We start from the raw sequence: 24,896 nt of genomic DNA on the forward strand, positions 1-24,896 counted from the left end.
AGCATCACATGAAGAATTGGCTGAAGAATACGGCCGAATTTACCCGGGCAGGCGCAGGGAAAGGGGGAAACGGGTGGGCCGGCCGGCTCCCCTCTCCTCTGTGTGTGTGTGTGAGTGTCTCTCTCTCTCTCTCTCTCAATTCTCCCCCACCCCAAAAGCGGGGAGGGGGCGACCTTGCAAAAGGGAGGGGGCTTCTCCCGGTTGCGGGGAAGGCTGGAGGTGCGCCTTTCTCGGCCAGCCCGGGTAAATTCGGCCGTATTCTTCAGCCAATTCTTCATGTGATGCTCCAGGTACGGCCCTCCCCCTTCCGTTCCCTGCGGCGCTGCGTGTCGAGGCCGGGACGGAATACCCTGGGCCGCCGCAGCCAAGTGCGAGGGGGAACGCCAGACGCCTCACGCGAAGGGGGGAGGCCTGGCAACGCTGCGCTCTGCCGGGCGCTCACCGACAAACCGGGGGGAGCCGAGGCGGCCAGGGAGGAACAGCCAACTGCCGGAAACCAGCCGGAACTGCTGGGGCCGGCCCGTATTGAAGAATATGGCCGAATTTACCCGGGCTGGCCGTATATCAGCGTATAACACGCACACATCATTTGCCCCCTATTTTCAGGGGGAAAAAGTGCGTGTTATACGCCGATAAATACGGTATATGCTTTGCGAAGCATCTCTTTTAAGTTCTTTGCAGTCCTTATAGTAGCTGCTACTCAGTCATTCTTTTTTCCTCCAAGCTGCTAAAATGCACAGCAATAACAATTATAGAAACAAAACTACTTAATTTTGTATCATGAATCGCTCTGGTTTTAAGAATTATGCCCTGGTCAAAGGAGAGTTTCTAGGTTAAACCCCATAGTATCCATTAAGCCATCATCACAACTGCAACGTAAGTGAAGCAATCACATACATTTTTGTAGCAACAACACAGAATGGTATTCTTCGTCCCTCTATCTTCCCACAGCTAGCCAAATCCAATCCAGAGAGTTGGGGATATTCCAAAACAGATGTGGGACACATATGGAAGAATAAAGGCAAATCCTATATGGAAATAAGGACACAAAATACCTGTGACTAGTAGACTTACCTAACCACCTCATTAGCGATGTCATGATCTGAAGATATTTAGTTTTCTGCACATTAAAGAAGGTGAAAGGACCCAAAAGAAGAGTAAATACTGCCTAAAATAAAAACAATTGAGAAAAACAATGCAGATTAAGAAGAACAGCTTCCTGGTAGAAGTATAAAAAGTTCACTTTACCAGTTATTATTCGCTTAAAAAAATAATAAATTTGCTTAGTAAACAATTTACTTATTTTTTTGATTAAGGTAGAGCCATAATACAAATAGGCTTCATCATACTTGCTGCAGCCAGTGGACAGTGCTACACATTGAGATAATCTATCTCAGATATACTTAGTATCTTTTTTATTTATTTTTTTTCAAATGTCTCCTAGGAGGAAACAAACTTTGATATTTTTAGCAAGAGTCAAATTTATTGTAAAGTGATTTATTAAATATATATCATTAATACTAAAGTGATAAATAGCAAATAAAAATTCAGAATACACATTTATGTAGGTGCAAAAACAGCCCAATATTTCTTGTGCATTTCATTATTGACTTTAAAGGACAGCACGTAAAAAAGGTGGACAAATCAGTTGGGACTGAAGTCTAAAAGAGACTTTCTTTTCACTCTGCTTGACTCAATGAAAATCACCCCTAACTTGTTTTTTGTCCTACTGAATAGTCATGTTTTGTCATGTAGGATAGAAGAAAATGAATGTGTGCATGAGCACGCATTTCATTTTCATTTGGAAAGATAACCCAGGTGCAGTCATATTTCTCCTTGTTAATTAAGATGTTGGAAAATGGTGGGAGATTCAAATTTCACTTCTGAGTATTTGTTTCAGGAACTCATCTCACGGACACATTTTCAAAAACTGACAGTAGTATGTCATAATCAACACAGTTTTATAGGATTATCAATAACCTGTTCCCATTTCCTTTCAAGGGGCTCCCAAAGTGTCCAGAAGTATCTCTTAAAACATGTCATAAACATTTTACAAGTTCTCTAGATTATTATTATATACACAACAATATGTAATTACAGCTCCCAATTCTTTAGCTGTTGTTGGCCTTCATAAGCTTTGAGTTCTTCCCAAGAACCTAATGTATCAAAGTAGTGTACAGTATGTGCAAATCCAAGTCATGTAGCCTTTCGTAATTAATTCATGGAAATTTTGTCAATCTGAAGATTTACTAAGTGTCATCCAAGGCTTTTTCATATACCATCCACTGATAACCACTGTGACCACAGCCAGTTTATGCCACAGTCTTTCAACTTTGTGAAATACTTTGTGATACTTTGTGAACTCCCAATCTTTGTCTTCTATTGTTATCCCCTAATATTGTAACATCAATTATCGACATAATAATTATCCATCTTCTTCTTGTCAACCACACTTAAATCTGGTGTGTTAAGTGCCAAGACTTTATTGGTTTGTATTTGGAAATTCCACAATATTTTAACCTGCTCATTTTAAATTAAATTTTCCAACTATATCTTCCCACTAATTTTTCATTACTGGTCATGATAATTTTTACAGATGTTCTAATGAATTGTTTTGGTGAATATGCCAGGTTTTATCTTTTCCACTTTCCCCTCCATCTTTTAAAGAAATTGACCATATAATGCTTTTCTTTGCCGGCATTTTGTTCACGTATTATTTTGGTATTCAGGTTTTTCTGTACACTCAGTAAGTTCCAATTTTTAACTTGCATCAGTCTCCTTTTTTACTGGCTTTTACATAACCAGCCAATGCATGCTTCAGTTTGTTTGACCTAAAGTAAAGCTCTGCTTCTATTTTTGCAGGGCAGGTATAATCTATCATTATCACTACAGGGATGTAATACATAACAAATAGGCATCAGTTTTCTTGTTTTTCAATCCAAACTGTCCAGTTCAGGTTGTGTCCAGTTAATAATTCCAACGGTGTGTCATATCACAGGTTTGGCCCAGGTATTGATAGCTTTGATGGTATTTCCATCATTCAATTTTGTCTTAACAATTTTCTTATTCTTTGGATCTATTCTTTATTAATCGCTTTTTTAAAAATTTATCAATGCTTGATGTTATCCAACTGTAAAATGCCCAGATACTGTTTAGGTATAATTGTTACTGTTGTTATTTAGCCATAAGCTAATGATATTAAAATTCTAAATTTATTATATAAAAATGTAAAATTAATTTTAAAACTAATCTTGAAAATTTCTTAAATACCAATAAAATATTGGGTACTATTAATTCTGCACCTCTTGTCTATTTAAATTATGTAGCCAAGTAGGCTGGGAAAGAATATTCTGCTGGATACAATCTATTCTGTTGCAAGCCTGTCCTTGTTGCAAATAAAAGACAAGATGCAATTCTACATCAGGTCTAGGGCAGGGGTAGGCAACCTTGGCTCTTTTATGACTCGTGGACTTCAACTCCCAGAATTCGTGAGCCAGCATGGCTCAGCTTGGAAACCTCTCCCTTTCCCCTCAGCGTGCCTGGCTGAGGAATTCTGGGAGCTGAAGTCCACAAATCATAAAAGAGCCAAGGTTGCCTACCCCTGGTCCAGGGAATCAGGCAAGTGTATTATCCTGGCAGATTAGTATATTTATGCATAAATGTGAATGCAATGGTGGTGGTATGCTCATTGATGGCATGTATGAGTATATGCAGACAGTACGACGCTGCTGGCTGAGAACCTGCATAATTTGGCTGAGAACGTACACGAAAAGGAATAGTCTGGTGTATGGGTACACTGTATTCAGCAATTAATAATAAAAGAACTTTAATATTGTTTAATATCACACGTTTGGTTGCTATTATTCATAATTCAAAAGATGAATTCTCTAGAAATATTGCCCCAATTTTCCTGGATTTCACATTATAACAGTCCTTGTGTGCCTCTGACAAAACCATTTAATGAATTCTGCTTGGAATGGAAGGGAAAGACAAGAGAGGGAAAGAATATTTAGTGGTGGCGGGATATGCCTGAAGTTTAGTAAGGTGAACAACAGTTTCTCAGTCTCCAGCAACACTGGAAATATCATCTAAGCAGCAGCACAATCTACATTCTGAGTGACTGGACACGTGCTTTGTGGATCAGTGGTTTCAAGAACATATGTATTTTCATGTAAATCATCTTTACTGCCTTTCTTCAAAGATTTCATGGTATGATTTAAAGTTAAAAATAGATGCAATATTATGAACTCATTTCTGAACTTATTATGAAGAAATAAAGGAATTAAACAGTAGAGTATTAAACAAAGGTTACAATAGCATTTTTATTGTACTTTCCACTAGTCTTTATATTTCAGCTGGATACTCAACAAACCACAATAAACACTTCAACATGACAAATGTATAAACAATAAAGGTAGCTAATATCACAAACATTTGCAAAATACAAAGGAAATATAAAATTCATGAATTCTGATACCCTTTTGCTACAGGTAAGATCTACTCTCCTATTATACCAATGATCATATGATCATACCAGCTAATTTATAATAAAATAAAAACAAACCCCACTTCCATCATTTGATCAGCTTTGCAGACATACATACTGAGATCAGACATCTGATGAAGACCTGGAACTATTCATTGGGCTACAACTATGATATAAAACTTCTTGTCGCTCACGTCTATCAAAAAAAAAAAAAAAGATAGGAAAGGAGAAAGCATGTTCTTTTGATATAAGCCTGCTTTATGTGAATTTTGTAAACATACCTAAAGACTTCTAAATGTCCTCACTTTCATTAAGTGAAATGATAATATTCTTCATCTATAATTTACAAGTTAAATTATCTTTCAGGAGCACTGTAGAGTCCACAAATGTCTTCAAACTACAACTCTAATCCTTTGACAGCCCAAAGAAACCAAACATAAAAACAAAAATAAGTTACTTCTTTGAAGGCTTTGACAGTGAATTCTAATCAGAGTGCGATGCTTTAGTAATTCCCCGTGGAGACAAAATTTCCTACCTCTACCATTCTTAATCTGAGTAACTCTCAATGAGTTGTCTCTACAACTAGAGCCAAGAATAAGAAACCAGGAGGAGGCCAAACAATACAGTCCTCACTTACCAATTGTCTCGTTATTCCAACTTACAACAGTGCTGAAAAAGATTTATGACTGGTCCTCAAATTTATGGCCACCCTGAGGTCGCATGATCCCAATTCAGGCACTTTGCAACTAACTTGATTTACAATGGTCACAGTGTCCTGCGGTCATATGATTGCCATTTATGACCCTCACAACTGGCTTCCAACAAAATAAATTATTTACTTCTAGCAATAAATCACAAGTTGCAGTCATGTGACATCACACTAAACAACCATTTAGTGTGATGTCACATGACTGCAACTTGCAACTAATTGGTTTGCTTAACAATTGAAGTGGAATGATGTCATATGTTGGACCTGGCCACTTGATATTTTTCTTAAGGACCATGTCGTTTAGCAACAGAGTTGCCAATCCCAACTGAAGCATCAACTCTCTCAGGTAACTTCCTAGACAGGATACGTAATTAGAAGAACTAATTCTACTTTATTGTAAGGCTAAATTAAATGAATTGGCAAGTCTGAAAGTACAAATTTCCCGCCACCACTTTTAACTGTTTTTTATCCATCTGGGCAGGTCCTTCCTAAGTTTCTTTCTCTGAGTGTTAAGCCACTGGGGACTCCTACTTCTCTTATCTAATTGCTTCTTAGGCAGCATCTCTATCCTCATTCCCCAAGGTCATCCACACATTCAATTACATTAAGCAAAGATTACCTGTATATTTATTGTGGAATGCAAACTAAACATTTTGAGTTAACAATATAACCATTTATGTTGGTAAGGCAGTGGTGGGATTCAAATATGTGAACAACCGGTTCTCTGTGTGGATGCCGCTTCCAGAAATTCATTCTGTGCCTGGGCAGCAAAAAATTAGCTACCGGTTCTGCTGAAGTGGTGCAAATCGGCTGAATCCCACCACTGTGGTAAGCTAACATTAAGCCATAATATGAGCAGTTATGCTGCCTGTAAAATTTTAGAATGCTTTCTCTTTTAAATATTTGATCTACAAAAATTATCTGAAGTGTCCTGAAACTTCATATTACAATGAAGATTAAAAAAAATCATGATTCATAGCCACACTAAGTAAGTATAAAAGCTTGTATCAGTGCCAAAAGGAGAATAGCTATCTTCTGTGTCTAGAAATTATAATTCAGGTCCCTGTTCAATTTTCTTAGGAAAACAGGATTGGACTGCTAATACAATCCCCACTGGAAAAAAAAAGATTAGCCCATAGATCAAAAAGAGGTGAAACAAAGAGACAGACAAGGGATGTGGTTAATTAAAGAACAGGTGTTCTCAGCAAATTGGAACACACCAAAATCAACCAGCAAAATCTGCAACTTGCTTCAGCTCCATAAAGGACAGAAAATTGCTATCAAAAAAGTTAAAGCACTGGAAACATTTGAAATAATACATTAACTGTTACTTAAAGGCACAAAGCTCTTCCTCACTAACCTAGGCTAGACCGGCATTTTGTCAGCAAGCTGGAGAAAAGAGTGCTGTCTGATTTATTGCTATAAGAATTTTTGAAGTAAACCCATTTTCACACTGGAAATTTATCTTACTTTTGCATGGTTATTAATTCTGAAGCAAACTTCACCATTAATTAGCATAAGATCATATCTTCAAATACTGCTTTCTCCTAAAGAGTTCTACCACTAAGTTCATTACCAGAATGAATAGACACAAATCATTGCACCTGAATTATGAATTTTGTTTTTTAGTCCCCTGTATTAAGAAAGAATATTTTGTTCTTTATGCATTTTAAATTAAGCTAAAAGTTTAAAGGAATAAAATGTTTGATGAATGTGAGTACAAATAACAAATCCTTACTGTTGTGTCACATCAGTAAGCATGAATGAATGAATAAGCCTTATCTGAGAGAGGAAAGAGAATGTACCTGATGCTGGAAAAATAATGCCTAAACTTTTTATACAGAAAGGTTTCATACAGGTACTATTAAAAAGCCCAAAGGGATTATGTCTAATAGTCAAAAAAGCAAAGCAAAACAAAACAATCCATACAAGGAACTAAACAATACACCAACTCTTCAATCCATGACATTTAAGAATAAATCCTTAGTAATTAATCAAAATATTTCTAGCGGATATAACTATTAATTGTGCAATGAAGCATATTATCTCCAAAACAGAAAAATCAGTATAAAGGAATTAGAAATAGATTTGTACCATATTTTGTACCATATTCTGTTTATGTTCTCTCCCTCCCTTTTTCTTTAAAACAGAGCCATTGCCCAACTTCCCTTTACGATTAATCTAAAGCTGTCAACACTAGCAGAAACCAATCCAGGATATTACCACCTTCTCTAAAAAAATGTGTGACATATAATACTTGTAGGTGCATGTATACTGTATATCTGCAAGGAACCACAGTCCAAAAAAGAACAGAGCAATGAGCAAAGCCACCCCAATCACTAATAATTAAAAGTTAATTGCCCGTAAAATAAGAGTACCCCATTTAGAAAATTAATTCCTTCCTCTCCCACTCTCTCGTATACATAAGCCAGCCTCTCACAGAGGAACAAACATACAGATAATCCTCAACTCACAACCACAGTTGGGACAGAATTCCCGTCACTAAGCGATGCAGTCATAAAGTGTGACTGCGTCGTTAGAGAAAGCAATTCAGATAGTCCTGTTTGCCATCATTAAGTGAATGCCTTGGTTGTTAGGTGAGGCAACTGTTTCCTGCTGGGGAAACTGACAGGAAGTCGCAAATCCCAGACAGGACGGATGGAGAAGGAAGTGAGGAAGTACTGGAAGAACCTTAGAACTGCTTGGATTTTCAGCCATAGAGTAGAGAAGCTTCTGAAGCCTCCCCACTCTGGGGCTGAAAGTTGTCTGTGTCGATATCCAAGCAGGATTATGTTTTTCAGATTCCTGGCTCAAGGGATTATCATATGATTTATTCTGTGCCTAGGCTGAATCCAGAAAATGCAGCCTGATTTGCAGTACTATTGCAACTGTTAATTTCACAGAATCAATTAACTCTTGTTGCTCTTATGCTCTGAATAAGAATATACTAATATTTCTTTGATACATAATCAGAGATGGAAGACACACAGGCAACATGCATTTGGAACACTTCTTCTAATAAGGGCCTCAGAACAAAAGTGACAAACTGTCTGAAAATGTGAGCTTGGGCTTTTTCTCTTTCATCCTAAGGATAACAACCTTACTACCAGGACTCTTTAAAATCTTACAGCACTCTATAGAAAAGGCAATAAGATTTTGTGGTATTCAGTGGGATGCTTAAAAGAGCAGATAACAGCAAGGAGAGGGCAATAAATGTATGTGTCGGAAGTATGAACATCTGATGCATGACATCAAGCCAATTATCTACATCCTATTACAGGGGTCCCCAATCCCCCCAAGACCCACTACCAGCTCTTGAGCCTTTGGGAACTGGGCAATGGAAGTGTGTGTGTGTGTGTGTGTGTGTGTGTGTGTGTGTGTGTGTGTGCATCCCCACTTGTGTGAGCACAAGCGCACGCACTCGCCGTGCACATGGAACCATCTCCTGTCCCCCCCCATCCCCGTTGGTCTGCAAAGCTGAAAAGGTTGGGGAATTCTGTCCTATTAGGATGAGCCACAGATCAAGTGCAACAAAGGAATGGGAAAAATAATGTGAGCAACTAAAATATGGTATAAAAATACAATTTAAAAACATGACTTTCATACGGGATAGAATATAGGAAATAAAAATGCAAATCAGGAGCGAGAGCACCTGAACCGAAGTGAGGAAATTAAAAATGGATTCTTTAGAAATTGTATCAACAGGCTGGATGCACAGCCAATGCCTGTTTCATAACCTCATAAGCTGAATCAATAAAAATGAAAAGAAAAGAAGCAATTAAATCCAACATTATTAGATAAGATAGCTAGATAGATAGATAGACACACAGTCAAAGACACAAACATATAATGAGCCAGAACAGACAAATCTTCATAATTGGAATGCATTAATTTACTGATGGTTTACAACAACTGATTCAAGAGAGACATTCACATCAGACTAAACAAGACAAGTGACAGCAAGGAACATATTTTATTGTCCCCTAAGGAAAATATTTTCAAATCAGATCAAGCAAGACAGTTATTCTCATACAGGGCTAAGCTCCTCTGGTCAGTATAAAATATCCCATTTCCTCTGTTATTTATTGATGCTTTATCTCTCTACCTTTTATTCTTTTATGCAACTGTTTATTCTGCTATTTTAAGTATTATTATAACTACCAAAAAAAGAGGGGGAACTCTTCAGATGATGCTGAACTCCATCTCCCACCCAACAATACACACACACACACACACACACACACACACCGCAGTCTGAGCCTGTATGGACAATACTGAGGGACTCTAGGAGTTGTAATCCTGCAGTGTAAGAAAGATACAGATTCCTGCGCCCAAAAGGCAGACACTGCTCAAAGGCTTCTGGGAGAATCAGCAAGATGCTGGGCACTCATTAGAGAAGTCATTTGAACCAAGATTCCTGACCTGGGCATTTCTGGGCACAGATTTGTAAGCAGCTTGATAAGGAGAATGTGAGCTATAGTTCTGGTTTAGGTACAAAGTCAGCTGGGTGACCTTGGGCCAAACTCTTTCTCTCATCCCTAGCAAGGAGATAATGGCAAACCACTTCTGACAAACCTTGCTAAGAGAACTGCAAGGTTTTTACCAGGCGGCCTCCAAAAATTGGACTTGACTGAAGAACAAAAAAAAAAAAAAAAAGGGGGGGGGGAGGGAAAGGAAGGGAAGAACGCTGACAGGCTTTTTGTAAGCCTATTTTATGGTAACCTAATTGTTTTAGGACAAATAAGAACTGCTTTCCTTATCCAAAGTTAAGGAATGTGCATCCCAATACAACAGCATAATGAAGGTGTGAATTACTAATAGATGTGAATCTATTCCTTAGGTTGAAAAAAGTGGGTTTCAAATCGGCGTTGACGTTCCTAATAAACTGAAAAGACACTATTTTTCAGAAAGTTAATGCAAGGACATAGGATCCTACCACATATAGGACAAGATGGTAATGAACAGCAAGCTTGCAGTTTAGAACGTAGACATGCTTCCACAGTTACTTTCCACAATCAAATTAGGAAGAAAAAAAAAAGACTGCCAATTTCCCAAGATGATTGCTACTTAATTTTTTATTGCCAGATTATTTATGGTGCTGTACCAGGAATCACTTTGGCACCATAATCCTTATATTTTTACTATTCTAAATGTAAATATATCATTGATAGAGAAGAAAGGAAAGAAAAAATAATAAGAAAAAAGGGTAAGAATGTGGCAATAATACAGGTAGATCTCGACTTACAACTGGTTGCCTAGGACTAATTCAAAGTTCTGACTGACCTACGCTGTTGCAACATGCAATAGTCATGTGACCACACATTTCAGGCGCTCAGCAGTGGGGCCACATTTATAGCTGTTTGCAGTGTCTTGTGGTCACTTGATTGCATTTTGAGATGATTTTGGCAAAACCCAGCATTTATTCCTGGTTTTCAGCAAAATCGCACCCATAGCAGGCCACTGGTTTGCTTAATAACTACAGCTTTCGCTTAATTACAGCGGCATTTGCTTTACAACTACCACAAAAAAGATAAGACAATCAGGTTAGTTACATGACCGACTCATTTTATGTCTGCAACAAGTTACGACAGGATGAGCAGGCTCCATTATAATCCTAACTCGAGGACTATCTGTATTATATACCATGGAATTGCTCTGCAATAAAGTTGCCAAAATAATGAACAAAAGTATGTAACAATTGTATGTAACAATTAAATGTAGAAATTGTTTCTAGTAGTTACATAATTGCCTAAGAAAATTTTGGGATAGGTTTTGAAGCATAAACAATTCAATGAAGGAGTACAATAAAATATTACTATTAAATGAGACAATTAAAAAAAAATCCCTGAGAAATGGAGACTACAATCAGCAAAAAATTCAAGCATATTTAAAGGGAGCAACATAGACGGATGGAAATCAGCCATATCCAAAATTAGCTCATGTGATTATTAGATCTAAGTGTACTGAAGCAAAATATATAGTTCTATTCTTCCACATTTTAATTGCTAAAATAAGTTCAGTTGCTTGTGAATGAAAATAAATACCTTCACTATATTTTATTAAGTGAATTGAAAATGATAAAAACTTATCTGCAACTAAGGTAAATTTAAATAAGATAGAAAGGGTTTTGATAGATCCTTTCCTCATGGAGATGGAAAACTCAATACATACTTGCACTTTTGTTGTTCTTAATATATTACTCAACTGTGAATTTTCTTCTTAAATACAATTACACTATACCTACAATGGCTCTGTTCCCCCTGGTCCTAATTTACCAAAAAGAAACACAAAAATAGTTTTAGTTGAAGCTCTTTAGCAGTTATATCCATACAGAATTCTGCTACCAAGCATGCAGAATATATACAGCCCCAATCAAGACTTTTATATTTCTTACAAAGGACATGCTCTAGAAAACTTAATACTATATAAAATGATTGTTTCTTCTCACAAATCCTAACATATTCTTAAACTGCCAAATTCTAAAAAGAATAAATCTCTGAATAATACACTATGGTTTTGCATCAGTAAGCCTTCAATTGATATGACCAGTTGCCATAGTATGGCTGTATTTCTACATATTTCATGGCCTGTAAGTAATAAATCAAACTATGTAGTTTTGCTATGCATTTTTTTTTCTTGCATAAGTGTTCTGGCTATGGGGATTGGAAAGGACAAACCTATAAAAATCTCCTTATAAGACCATTCCAAAACAGTCTGATCTATAATGACAGCACAGACCATGCTTAGTTTAAATGAAAACAAGCCACAAACCAAAATCCTAGCCGTGCAGAGCAATATAAATTGAGCAAGCAAGCAAGCAAACTAATAAATACAATTGGGCCTCTTGTGAAGTGCAAAGACAGCTCTATGCAAAGAATATTCTTAAGTCCCCTTTGTTACTATTTATCTATAAGTTGAGACAAACCAATAAAATCCAATAGGATTGCTTTTCTCCTAAAGCGCTCCTCCCAACCACCTCAAGTTTTGCAATACATGGCAAGATCAGTATCCACTTCAGAGCCATATCACCAAAGTCTATTTTTCTCATTCTAATTAAACCAAATTCAATCTTAAAATCTGACCTCAGAAGCTAATACTGAAACTTATACTTGGTTTGCAGGATGAAGCAGCAGGAAAGAGAATTTGCTTTGGCTTTGTCAAATGAATGGAATATGGAATATGGAAGAATAGAATAGAATAGAATAGAATAGAATAGAATAGAATACACAATAGAATTTGAAATTTAGAAATAGAATATAATATAGAATAGAATTTAGAATACAATAAAGAATAGAATTTAGAATTTAAAAATAGAACAGGAGAGAGTGGAGTGGAATGAAGTGGAGTGGAGAGGGGTAGAGTAGGGTAGGATAGGGTAGGGTAGAGCAAGGGTCCCCAACCTATGGTCCGCAGCCCGGGACCAGGCAATGGGCTCTTGACCAGCAGGCCGTGAACATGGCTGGGCTGGTGCACGCACATTTCCCCCCCTCTGCTAGCACCCGCTTATGCATGCATGTGGGCACGAATGGAAATGCTAGCACGGGGCAGGTGTCTGCAGCCCATTTGCGCATGCGCTGCTAGCCCGGGCGGTTTGCTCTGTCTGTTTGTGCATGTGTGAAAGGGGCGCTAGCTGCCGTGGGGGGTGCGTGGCCATTTACGCATGTGCATGGTATCAGTGCATGCCAAATGTGCAAACAGGGCTGCTAGTGCCACGCCAATGTGTGCGGCCCCATGCGCGCGTATGCGCACACGCAGCCCAATTTTGAAGCTGCTTTCCTTCCCTCCGTTCCTCGAGCCTGGAAAGATTGGAGACCTCTGGGGTAGAGGATAGGAAAGGATAGGATGAGCTTTTGTTTAGGATTAGAGATATTGTACAAAAAGTCTTTAAGAGAACAGATTTTTGTATTTGTAAAACAGTATCGTCAGAATAAATTTACTAAGATAATGGGAGAGTAATAGTCATGACAAGAACAAAATCAAATATTTTATTTAAAATCTTTAAAGGACTTCAGATAAATCATCTTGGACTATTTTTAGTCTAAATTCCCTTCAAATCTATTTTGATGTTTCATCAAAAAGTTAAAAAGAAAATAATTCATAAATGATATCACATCTTTTTAAAAGTACATTAATCAAGCTCTTTTTAGAACATGTTGGAATCAGTTGATATATAGTACCATAACCTCTGGTAATTAATCCCAAAATAGTACCATGTAAGAATGATTTTTTTTGGCTTGTTGTGCCAATAGATTTTAAAGTGTGAGAAGCTAGCTGGCTAAAATGTTAATATAATATAGCAAAAGTGCTTGAAGATTCCTTTAGATAAGAAGTGTTTATGTATACTTAGTTTCCATTTTTTAGATATATTAACAAATGGATTCCCTCAAAACCTATTACCTCCATCAACATAAATGTTTTTGGACAGAAATATTGAAAATGTATATTTAAATGAAATATCTCTCCATAGTGTTGTACATATTCTACAAAATGCTGTTTCTTATTGTGCTTTTTACTTTTAATGTATTGTTTAAATAAAAAGTAAAAATAGACCCTAATATCAGCAGAAAGTATAAAGTATAGAGACTACCGGTAGCAGCAAGTATAACTCCAGAGACAGCATATTCTAAAGTACTAGAACTGCTATGGAGAAGAACTGTATTTGGGCTCACATAGCTCTGCTCTGAGTAGAAACAAGACCTAAGCCTTCTTGTGTACAAGCATGCACACACTAAGCTGATTCAACCTGAAGGAATTTAGAGCCAAATCATTTAGAACTTTATAAGTAAAAGCCATCATTTTGAATTAAAAACAGTAACTAAAATAATAATAATACATGGTTGTGAGGCTTGTGGGCTCTGAGGCAGATGAGACCTGTGCCAGAGGTTCAACCATACTGGACAAGTCTCATCAGAGAAGTCAGACAAAGAGTGTCTCACTCACCCATAAAAAATATGGTGAGACGTACATTTCAGAAAGCCATACCAGCTCGGACATTGCCCAGGTTAACAAAGTCTGTGCTAGATGTTGGAGTTCCTGGATATCTGGTGAAAAATGGGCTACAGGACTCAGGACTGTTGGCTGAGCAACCAGGGCCAGCAGCTGTAGAACTACAGAAGAAAGTAGTTTGGAAGAAAAGAAAAGAAAAGAAAAGAAAAGGAAAGAAAAGAAAAGAAAAGAAAAGGTGTTTGCTAGTCGCAAATATACAGTGATATCTTGCGACGATATCTGTAACACCATCAAACATCCAGATCTGCCTATCCCAGATCCTTGGAAAGGACTTGATAGGTAGATAAAAACCCAGTCTGAACAGCTGGCTGACTGTGTGAATGATGATGATGATGATGATGATGATGATGATGATGATGATGATGATGATGATGATAATGATAATGATAATGATAATAATAATAATAATAATAATAATAATAATAATAATAATAATAATAATAGATGTCATGCAATAGGCACCTACTGTACATACCAACATTTCGGATCATGCTTTTTATCAGTTTTTTAAAGGAACTCTCATGTAGACATTTTAATCCAAAGTTGTTTAGGATCTTGCATGTTACTGCATACCAAACTTTGAATGCAATACAGTAACAAATTTATAGACACTGGCATTCTTTTAATGCCAATAATAGATAGCAAGCTCTGCTATCTTGTTTTCCATTACCTGCAGTTTATGAATTCCTTATAAGGGCAACAACGAAGCTCATTTTGGCTAAAGTTTCCCAAGTCCAGGAATGGGTATACTTGACACACCAACCATAAGCACTAAAGGGGGCTGCTTCCCAATATTGCCCTTGGGCTTCCAATGAATGGGATGGTTCTGTGAACACTCTAAGCTATATTAACCATTCTTCATCTTATCAGAATTTAGTCTCAGATTACAGAACCTCATCTAGTCCCATATTCAGACAACTGGGTAGGATTTCCATAATCTGTCTTAATTCAGAAATAACAAAGAAATACAGCTACCAATAATTAGCATTCTAACATGTTCCTACCATCTACTGCCAAGCTTCATAACAATATTAAACTGCCACCTAAGTCTTGTAATGAAGGCAATGTAATGAAGTATTGCATTAAAAAATGTATCCCTGTCTCTCTGACAAAAAATGTTCCATCAGGACAACAAAACTAATTTAATCTCAAAATCAGATGATAATCTAGACTGAAGTTTTCAACAACTACAAATCCTACAAAAATATATGCTAGACTGTGACCATTCTGTTAAATATTTCCTTTCCAAATCCCAAAAGATATAGCAAGGATATGTTAGACAGTAAAGAGCTTCCATTAGTTTATCCCAAACCACACAATTGTTCTATTGTTAAACTATCTACAGTCAACTGTCACAAGCTTATAGTTGAGTGGAGGAACAACATACACCCAGAACACGAAAACTCTTCTGCTTGGTTAGGGATTCATTTTTAGAGTATTTAGGAAATGTCAGCTTACAGAAAGCCCAGACCATTTACTTGTTATTGGACCAAATGTAAAAAACATGTTTTGCATTCTTTAATCACAATTCTTCAGTGCAGAATGCCAGGCCATACTAAGAAAATCAAAAGGGTGTGTACTCATGTGGGGGAAATACCATAACGAGGCTATGTTTAGAGCCTGGATCTAAATACTGAAAATTATTTTGGGGATTGAACAATGACATCTAACTAAAATAGCTAAGATTAGCAATTTCCCCCCGGATATTTTACAAAGACTAAGATGGGAACATTTTCCAAAAACAAGAGTTCTGACAAAATTCTCAGGCATATATTTGCATCCATATAATACATAGTTCATAATATATGCTAAATTATGTGAACTTTCTACTGCAAAGCACCAGTATTTTTTCTAGGCTTGTTCTGCATGCGATAAATATCAAATGTTATTCACAATCCATGGACAGGAGAGGAGACATCTCCAGTGACTGGAATGGGAGATGAAAAAGAAAAAATAGGAATAATACATGTGATTATAGCACATGGGTTCATTTCTCTTAAGTAAGGTTCTGGGAAGTAACATCAAAATGAGGGAAAATAAGTGAAGCTTTGGTATTTCTTTGGAAATCAAACCAGAATTACCATTCTATCAATGGTAAGAGGTGTACCTGTTTGTGATTCTAATCGGTGTCAGCTTGGGGTGGCATTGCCTCTTCCTAAAGAAAATTTAAGTACTTGCAACCTAATTTTATTTGGTGCACTAGTATGCTTCCAACTGGGATAATATCCATCGAACCATCTGCATGTCTCTCTTTGCTCAGTCTGCACCTGCTGGGCTCCCTATAACACTGCAGCATCTCTGAAACTATATGCCTGAAAACAGTCCTCATCCCAATTAACTCCAAAATTTCATCCCAAGCTCTGACAGAACAGATGTAATAAAATGTCTCAAACAGACCAAGCCAGATTGGAGATAACATATTCTGCAACACTCTATATCAAATCAATATTTTGTCCTCCTGTCTGGAAAGCTTGAAACATTTTTCTTGTGCTTGAAAAATGGTTGAACAGTAGAGTGAACACTGAAGCAATTTGGACAGACAGGTATCAAAAGAATTGTTTGCAATTCTTGTGTTGTATCTCTTTGCTAATTGTTTCCTTTTAAATTCTAACCTAACAGTGAAGACAAAGATCTATGCCAGGGGTGGCGAACCTATGGCATGCGTGCCAGAGGCGGCACTCAGAGGCCTCTCTGTGGGCACGCGCGCCATGCCCCGGAGATGACAACTGTCCCGCTTCAACCAGGCGCCCGCTAACTCGCCGAGGTCCCACATGGCCGGATGCATCCCAGCACCCATGCGCTCGCTGGCCTGTGTGTGCAGGGACAGATAGTGTCAGGCAGCAGCCACCCCGGCCCCTGCCTCACCCTGTGACAATGGCATCCCCGCCCTGCCTCGCCTTGCCTTGCCTCACCCCGCAGGACGAGCCTCCTGCCCACCTGCCAGAAACCCTCTGGATCTCCCCCAACCCTGTCCGGCCCCCACAGGCGTCCCTCCCCACGAGCAACATTGAGGTGATCACGCCCACCTTGGCCACACCCATCCAACCTGCCATGACTACCACAGCCACACCCATCCAGTGGGCCATGCCCACCTGGCACCCGGCAATAAATAAGTGGGTTCTGGGTTGCAGTTTGGGCACTCGGTCTCTAAAAAGTTCGCCATCACTGATCTATGCCATAAAAATAACAACAAAGCTGTAATTTGTAAGGGTTGATTCTACTTTGATAAATATTTAGAAGACCATTATGTAAAGCCAGAGAAAACCCTTGGCAGTGAAGGCAGCGAAGAAACCTGCCTTCTCAATAGATCACAAAACACCTATTGGAAAACAAAATGAGAATGTCTTGGTCCTAATATGCACATGGACATATTGGATTTAAATAAATAATAGGTTTGGTTGCTACAGTTCTTTTAACCACAGCCCCTTCATTTCGATAAATCCTGTTAATGAGAACTGTGTGAAAATATTCTTTGGGGGGGGGGAATCACTTTCACTTTTAGCCCCTGCCAAAGGGCCTGATACAATAAGATTAAGAATAAACAGGCTGAATAGGATGCTAATTCGTTAATTCATAAACCGTGTGTACTTTAATTGATTCAGAACAAAGCAAAAAGCTTACTCAAGAATGTATAGCAAAGAACTATCCATTCTTAAATAATGTATGCTGCGTAATTGCCTCATCAGTCTGGACTAAGAAAAAATATTTATGACAGCTTATAAATAATATTGAGATTTTTCAGGCATAATGCCAAGTCACAGTCTGTTATTATAACTATAACTATAAAGCTATAAACTCCCTCAACTTTTCTCTTGACTGATGTCAAATAATTGCTCCTTCTACATAGCAAACAGTTTACATCCAAACTAGGAAAAGATATGCCCTCCAAACCAGCATTGCAAGTTAACTTCTAATAAGTAATAACTATTACTTCAGATAAAATTGGAAAAAAATAACTCAGCTGGAGACTGCAAGTGATTCTCATTCCAAAACCGCTTGGAATTTCAATGCTGTGGTGCCAATAAACAATAAATAAGAACCAGAAAACATGGTCAAACGTCGCCATTTTCTTTCACCAATAAATCTGCACTGCCATGAATTCATGTCACCCAATATGCCAGTGATTAGAAAGGAAGTATTGATAACACTGCATGAGTGAACCCAGATTCAAAATCCACCTGTAAAAAAGCTACAAAATGATGTTTGAGAGTGAAAGAATCATCTATCAGCTAAACACCTTTCTTTAATTACCTGTTTATTTAGCAAAATTATACTTTAGAATAGTAGTTTCCAGGGAGTAGTTTACAAGAGAGTCAATTCTGAAACTTGTGAAAGACAAAGATTAAATGTAAGCCTACCAGACAGTGGAGCTATGCTTTTAGGATTGCTGGAGCCTGCAGACAGTAATATTAAGATGCTGCACAGGAAGGAAACTCATCAGAGAGCAACTTAATCTGTCTAAATACTTTCACTACGTGCATGGCGCCCAGCCTTCATTCAAGGCATAGAATGCAAACTATTTCTGGAGGAGCTTTTGGACATTAAACTGCAAAATAATATTTTTATGTCCATCATTCTCTCTTCTTCTTTCCTAGCTTCAGGACACAGTTAATCTGTAATAAAAAAAGTTAATACTGCAATAGGAGAGGGAGAAGAGTACAAAAAAACAGAAATCTTAGAAAGAGGGTATATGTGCGCTTGTGTGTGTGTGAGTACACACATGTGTACATATAATACATGATGATAACGGGCAGGCAACAGCATTTTAAGATTCTAAATATAATGCAATATAGAAAACTGGCAATTTCCTATAGTACAATATAGGAAACAGGCAAAATATAGTACAATATAGAAAGCCAGAATGCAAACTTCAACTTTCTTGGGGGCAAAAGTGAACAGTTTGAACAATCTTTACCACATTTGCTGAAAATGATAGTGAACTCAATTGGAAGCCTTATTTTCTCCTTCCCAATGAACCAATTAGGAAACTGTTTTTACAAAAATGCATCAAACTAGTCAATGGAAGCACTGCAAAATGAGGGAAGTATTTAGTGATCTAGATCAAGGAAGGACAACTTTGAGGGGTGGCCAAGGATTCTATTTAGCTATTACTGCTTCTTCTCTTCCTTCTTTTCTTCTTTTTTTAATAGAGAAAAGGCCACAGTATACAGGATAATGATGTAATTTAAAAAAAACTGCAGGAAGGCTGTACACATGGGAGCAAAGTTATGCTACTTTCCCCCCCTGTGTTTGAGAGAGATTTGGAGTTTTTTTAAATATGAGATCCACTTTATATTACAATTTATATGCTTTCTACTTTACAGCAGCAGTAAATCATATTGCTGGTCATATGAAACTCTGAAGCCCATAAAGGAAAGAGATCAACTGCAACTTTGGTAATCAGGATGTTTAATTTTAAACACTTCATTTCAAAGTGTAGGCTGTGAGCAATGATTCTAAAATACTCAACCCAATCATTCTTCCCAATAGTTTAGAGCCAGTCAACAACTGAACATAGAAGGCTCTTTGATTCTATTACCAATTTTAACATACTGTTGAAGCTTCAACATTTGATAAAGTAGACCACAACCTACTACTTGATAAGATAGAAAAATGTGGGTTAGACAGCATTACCACCAGATGGCTGACCGGCCGTACTCAGCGTGTGGTCCTCAATGAACTGCATCTACAGGGAGGGAAGTGTGTAGCGGGGTGCCCCAGGGCTCTGTTCTGGGCCCAGTGCTCTTCAACATCTTCATCAATGATTTGGACGAGGGGATAGATGGGGAATTCATCAAATTTGCAGATGACACCAAGCTGGCAGGAATAGCCAACACTCCAGAAGATAGATTAAGATACAGAAGGATCTTGACAGACTTGAACGTTGGGCGCTATCTAACAAAATGAAATTCAGTGGTGAAAAAAGTAAGGTTCTATATTTAGGCAAGAAAAACCTAATGCACAGGTATAGTATAGGTGGTACTTTACTCAATAGTAGCAACTGCGAGAGGGATCTTGGAGTCCTAGTGGACAATCCCTTAAATATGAGCCAGCAGTGTGCTGCAGCTGCCAAAAAGCCAACATAGTGCTAGGCTGCATTAACAGAGAGATAGAATCAAGATCACATGAAGTGTTAATACCAATTTACAATGCCTTGGTAAGGCCATACTTGGAATACTGCATCCAGTTTTGGTCACCACGATGTAAAAAAGATGTTGAGACTCTAGAAAGAGTACAGAGAAGAGCAACAAAGATGGTCAGGGGACTGGAGGCTAAAACATATAAAGAAAGATTGCTGGAATTGGATATGTATAGTCTAATGAAGAGAAGGACCAGGGGTGACATGATAGCAGTGTTCCAATATCTCAGGGGCTGCCACAAAGAAGAGGAAGTCAAGCTATTCTCCAAAGCACCTGAAGGCAGGACAAGAAGCAACACATGGAAACTAACCAAAGAGAGAAGCAACCTAGAACTAAGGAGAAATTTTCTGACAGTTAGAACAATTAATCAGTGGAACAACCTGCCTCCAGAAGCGGTGAATGCTCCAACACTGGAAGATTTTAAGAAGAGACTGGACAGCCATTTGTCTGAAATGGTATACGGTTTCCTGCCTGAGCAGGGGGTTGGACTAGATGACCTCCAAGGTCCCTTCTAACTTTATTATTATTGATCATCACACAGTCAGCCAGATGTTCAGACTGGATTTGGCATTTTGTCTACCTATCGAGTCCTTACCAAGGACCTGGGATAGGCAGATATGGATGTTTGATGGTATTACAGATATCGTCGCAGGGTGGAAGCAGTTCCTAGTAAGGCCGCCTTTTGCAATTGACTAATGGCGAATTTGTCAATGCCAATGGTGGTCAAGTGATGCTCCAGTTGTTTTGGGATTGCACCCAAGGCGGCTATTACTACTGGTACTACTCTTGCTTGCTTTTGCCACAGTCTTTCGATTTCTATTTTTGGTCTTTGTATTTTGTTATCTTCTCCAGTTCTTTCTCACCTATTCTGCTGTTTCCAGGCACTGCCACGTCCACTATCCAGACTTTTTTTTTCTTTCTTATTGACAATTGTTAAATCCGGGGTGTTATGTTGCAGGTGCTTGTCTGTTTGAATTCTGAAGTCCCACAGAGTCGGTCAGTGTCACTGCATGGATGAAGGGCATGATTCATTGTCATTATTTTTCTGGTCTTTCTATCCATTGCTTTTAGTTCTGCTTAAGTCCAGTCCACTATTCCAGCTGTGTATCTAATGACTGGAATTGCCCAGATGTTGATTGCCTTCACAGTATTTCCTCCATTTAGTTTGGACTTTAAGATCTTCACTCTCTTGATGTATTCACCTCTAATCTTTTTCTTGACTTCAGTGTGCTTGATGTTGTCAGCTTGAAGGATATCCAAGTATTTGTAGTAATCTTCCTCATCCAGATTCTTATTTTTGTGGGGCATCTTGATTCCTTCAATTTTCACTATTTTTCCTTGTTTGATAGTAAGTGTGGCACATTTGTCCAAGCCAAACTCCATTGCAATATCTTGGCTATATATACGGACAGTGTTGAGCAGCGATTCTATTTCAGATGATGTTTTTCTATACAGCTTCAGATCATCCATGTAAAGGAGGTGGGATAGTCTGGCAGATGTTTTGATGTTTGATAGCCACGTCCTGAGTTATTCAGTATTGTTGACAGAGGAAATAATGCAATAACAAATAGTAGTGGTGATAATGAATCTCCTTGACATATTCCTCCCTTGATATTAACCTCTCCCAGTCTCTCACCCATTTACCTGCAATTGTGTCTTCCATTGTGCCATCAATCTTTGCACAAATTTTCTGGTGTTTCTACTGACTCCTGTTATTTCTAGGCACTTGATTATCCAGTCATGTGGCAGAGAGTCAAATGCCTTTTTGTAGTCAATCCATGCCACATTCAGGTTGGTCTTCCTTTTCTTGCAGTTTTCCAAGATCATTTTGTCTATTAGGAGTTGATGTTTTGTTCCTCTGCTATTGGGGCAGTTTCCTTTCTGCTCAGGTGGAAAGAGATTGTTTTCAACTAGATGCTGTTGTACTGCATCAGCTATCATACCAGTTAGCAATTTGAAAGTTGTTGGTAAGTAGGTAATTAGCCTGTAGTTGCCTGGTGTTGCCCCTTTTGCTGGATTTTTCATTATTATGTAGGTTTTCTCAGTTGTTAGCCACTTTTCAATTTCTCCTCCTTGTAGTATATTGTTGAAATGCTTGGCAATGAGTGGGTATATAACAGTTAGATATTTCAACCATGCAATTTATCTTCACCTGGTGCTGACCAATTTTTGATCTTCCTTGCTCTTTTTTCTACCATTTTTGTTGTTATTACTAGTTCTTTCATTTCAACTTCTGTTTTATTTGCATCCACCTCTTTTAACCAAGCTGCATCCTTGTTGTATTTCTTTGGTTATCCCAAATCTGCTTCCAGAACTGCAATGTTTCTTCCTTGTCAGGTACTGACTGATTCATTGCAGTTTCTCCATTGATGGATTGGTAGAAACATTTCAGATTGGATTGAAATTGGAGGTTCTGCCTATAATTTGCAATTCGAGCTTCGTATCTACTGATTTTCCTGGCTATAGCTATTATTTGTTGCTTTATTATTTTCAATGCTTCCTTGGTCTTCCTTGTTTCTAAGTGGTATTTCTTGATTAGGTATTCTTTGGTCTTCTTGTTCTTCAGCTTCTTTTCTTTCATCTGTTCTAGCTTGCTTGCATGTGATCTTAACTTGCTGATCTTATTTTCTAGTCTAACCTTCCTTTTTGTGGTGCACTGTTTGTTTGTTTGTTTGTTTTTCTTCTTTGTTGATTTTGCATCCCAGGTATTCAGTTATAACTGCAACTGTACTGTACACTAGTTGGTTTGTTTCTTGCAGTGAATTGGTGCTTATGTTTGATATTGCAGTATTTGCATTTTTTAATGCTTGTGCTAGCTGTTTCTTTGGAACAAGCTTCAATGCAGGCAGCCTTATTCTGTTGTTTTTGTGCTGTTCTAGATCGAGTCAATAAGAAACAAAGTTAAGAAAATAAAGAAATCAATCTCCCAAAACAAGAAGGACTCCTTCTCCACGGACCAAAGGTTTACTCTTGTCAACATATAGAGACGACCTAAGGTTCACTGCCAACTCCCCCTGGTTTGCCTCTACATTCTGAATTACTTCTGGCAAGGCTTTGATTTCTTTGCCCTGGGTAAACCTGGACAGCCATTTGTCTGAAATGGTATAGGGTTTCCTGCCTGAGCAGGGGATTGGACTAGATGACCTCCAAGGACCCTTCTAACATTGTTGTTGTTGTTGTTGTTGTTGCCAAATGCATCACAAAACCAAGGAAAGATAGCATTACAAAACTGTATTATTATAGATTATTATTGCTTTTACAGAATTCCTAACCTACTCTTTCCATAAAGACACATTTTCTCCCATCTCTGGTATAAGATATTACCTTATGAATTATAGGTGCAATATCTCAGAGATACAGGCCATAATTAATGCCTGCACGCCTCTCCTTCTGCTGGATCAAACAGTTACTGCAATTCAGTAAGAAAACCTTCAGAGGTATAAAAATTCTGGAGAAACCGCCCTAGACACAATTTAATAAAACAATACTTCCTTTAAATAATTAACCAGGCTACGGCATTTCTTAATATTACCAAGGCTTTCTTCCTGTTTCAGCATTATTACTGTGTGTCACCCATCCTCCAGAAGTGTGCTGTTCATAGTAATAATCTAGTCAGGAGTGCAGGAACAAAGTTAAGATGCAAAGAGTACCCTCAAGGAAAACTGTATTTATTGCTTCAGGTTTGTTTCTTTTTTCCCATCTGTATGGTTTACTTGCCATTTGCAACGGCCATGATTTTAGCAATAAAATCAGATATACTTCAAAAAATATTTTAGTTTTATTACTCTTTTCCCTAATTATTATGTTTAACGCTTGATTGTTACCAACTAACAGCCAAATGTCAAAGTAAATTCATGACAAACATTACAATAGAAATATGAAGAGGGTGAGCTCTAGATAAACTGCAATACACAAGCAAACTCCTCAGTCGGTTACTTGATTAACTACAATGGCAAAAAGTATCTCTATTAACATCTTAAATGATACTTCTAAAATCAAGATAGATAGTTGATTTCTCCGTAGAAAGAATGAATTTAGTTCAGATACTAAAACAAATTCTTGGGCTCGGGTTTTTTTTTTTAAATACGCAGTGTATTTTTCACATATAGCTTCAATTGGTGCATCTCAAATTTGGAATAAAATGAAGTGGATCCCAAGCCAAAAATGTACACATACTTGTTTTAGTAAAATCTTTTAATATATACTGAAATATTGGTAAAGCAGGACCAGTGAACATATTTGTTAAAAATCACACTCATTTATAAAATGCCAGCATACAATGAGCAGTCCTACTTTAACTGCTGAAGTGTATGAAGCATCTAATATTTATTGTACCCAGGTAGCAATATTAATGCAATTAAGTTGCTTTTCCAGTATTAAGTTGCTTTTCCAAGGTAGTCTGACAACACTTTTCAAGTTTTCATCACTTCATTAGTATTATAAATATTTCTGGCCTGGAGAAGAAGAGCTACTTGCGTTATTGCCTTATACAGGAAAAGAGGGGAATTAGGAAGGAAGCACTACAGTTAGCCAAAGCTAAAACCCAACAGGATAC

The 24,896-nt window shown here is 37.8% G+C and overlaps 1 protein-coding gene across 1 annotated transcript in view; it reads right to left on the reverse strand.

Moving 5' to 3' along the window:
* Nucleotides 1-24,896, reverse strand: part of TMEM104 (transmembrane protein 104) — a 77,117-nt gene that overhangs the window by 12,022 nt on the left and 40,199 nt on the right. Inside the window, exon 9 of the mRNA XM_015819856.1 lies at nucleotides 1,075-1,168. Within this exon, the coding sequence (XP_015675342.1) occupies nucleotides 1,075-1,168 (94 nt within the window). The remainder of the gene's footprint in view (nucleotides 1-1,074; nucleotides 1,169-24,896) is intronic.

Source organism: Protobothrops mucrosquamatus, unplaced genomic scaffold, assembly GCF_001527695.2.
Source record: "Protobothrops mucrosquamatus isolate PMUCROS unplaced genomic scaffold, P.Mucros_1.0 scaffold1002, whole genome shotgun sequence".
NCBI lineage: Eukaryota > Metazoa > Chordata > Lepidosauria > Squamata > Viperidae > Protobothrops > Protobothrops mucrosquamatus.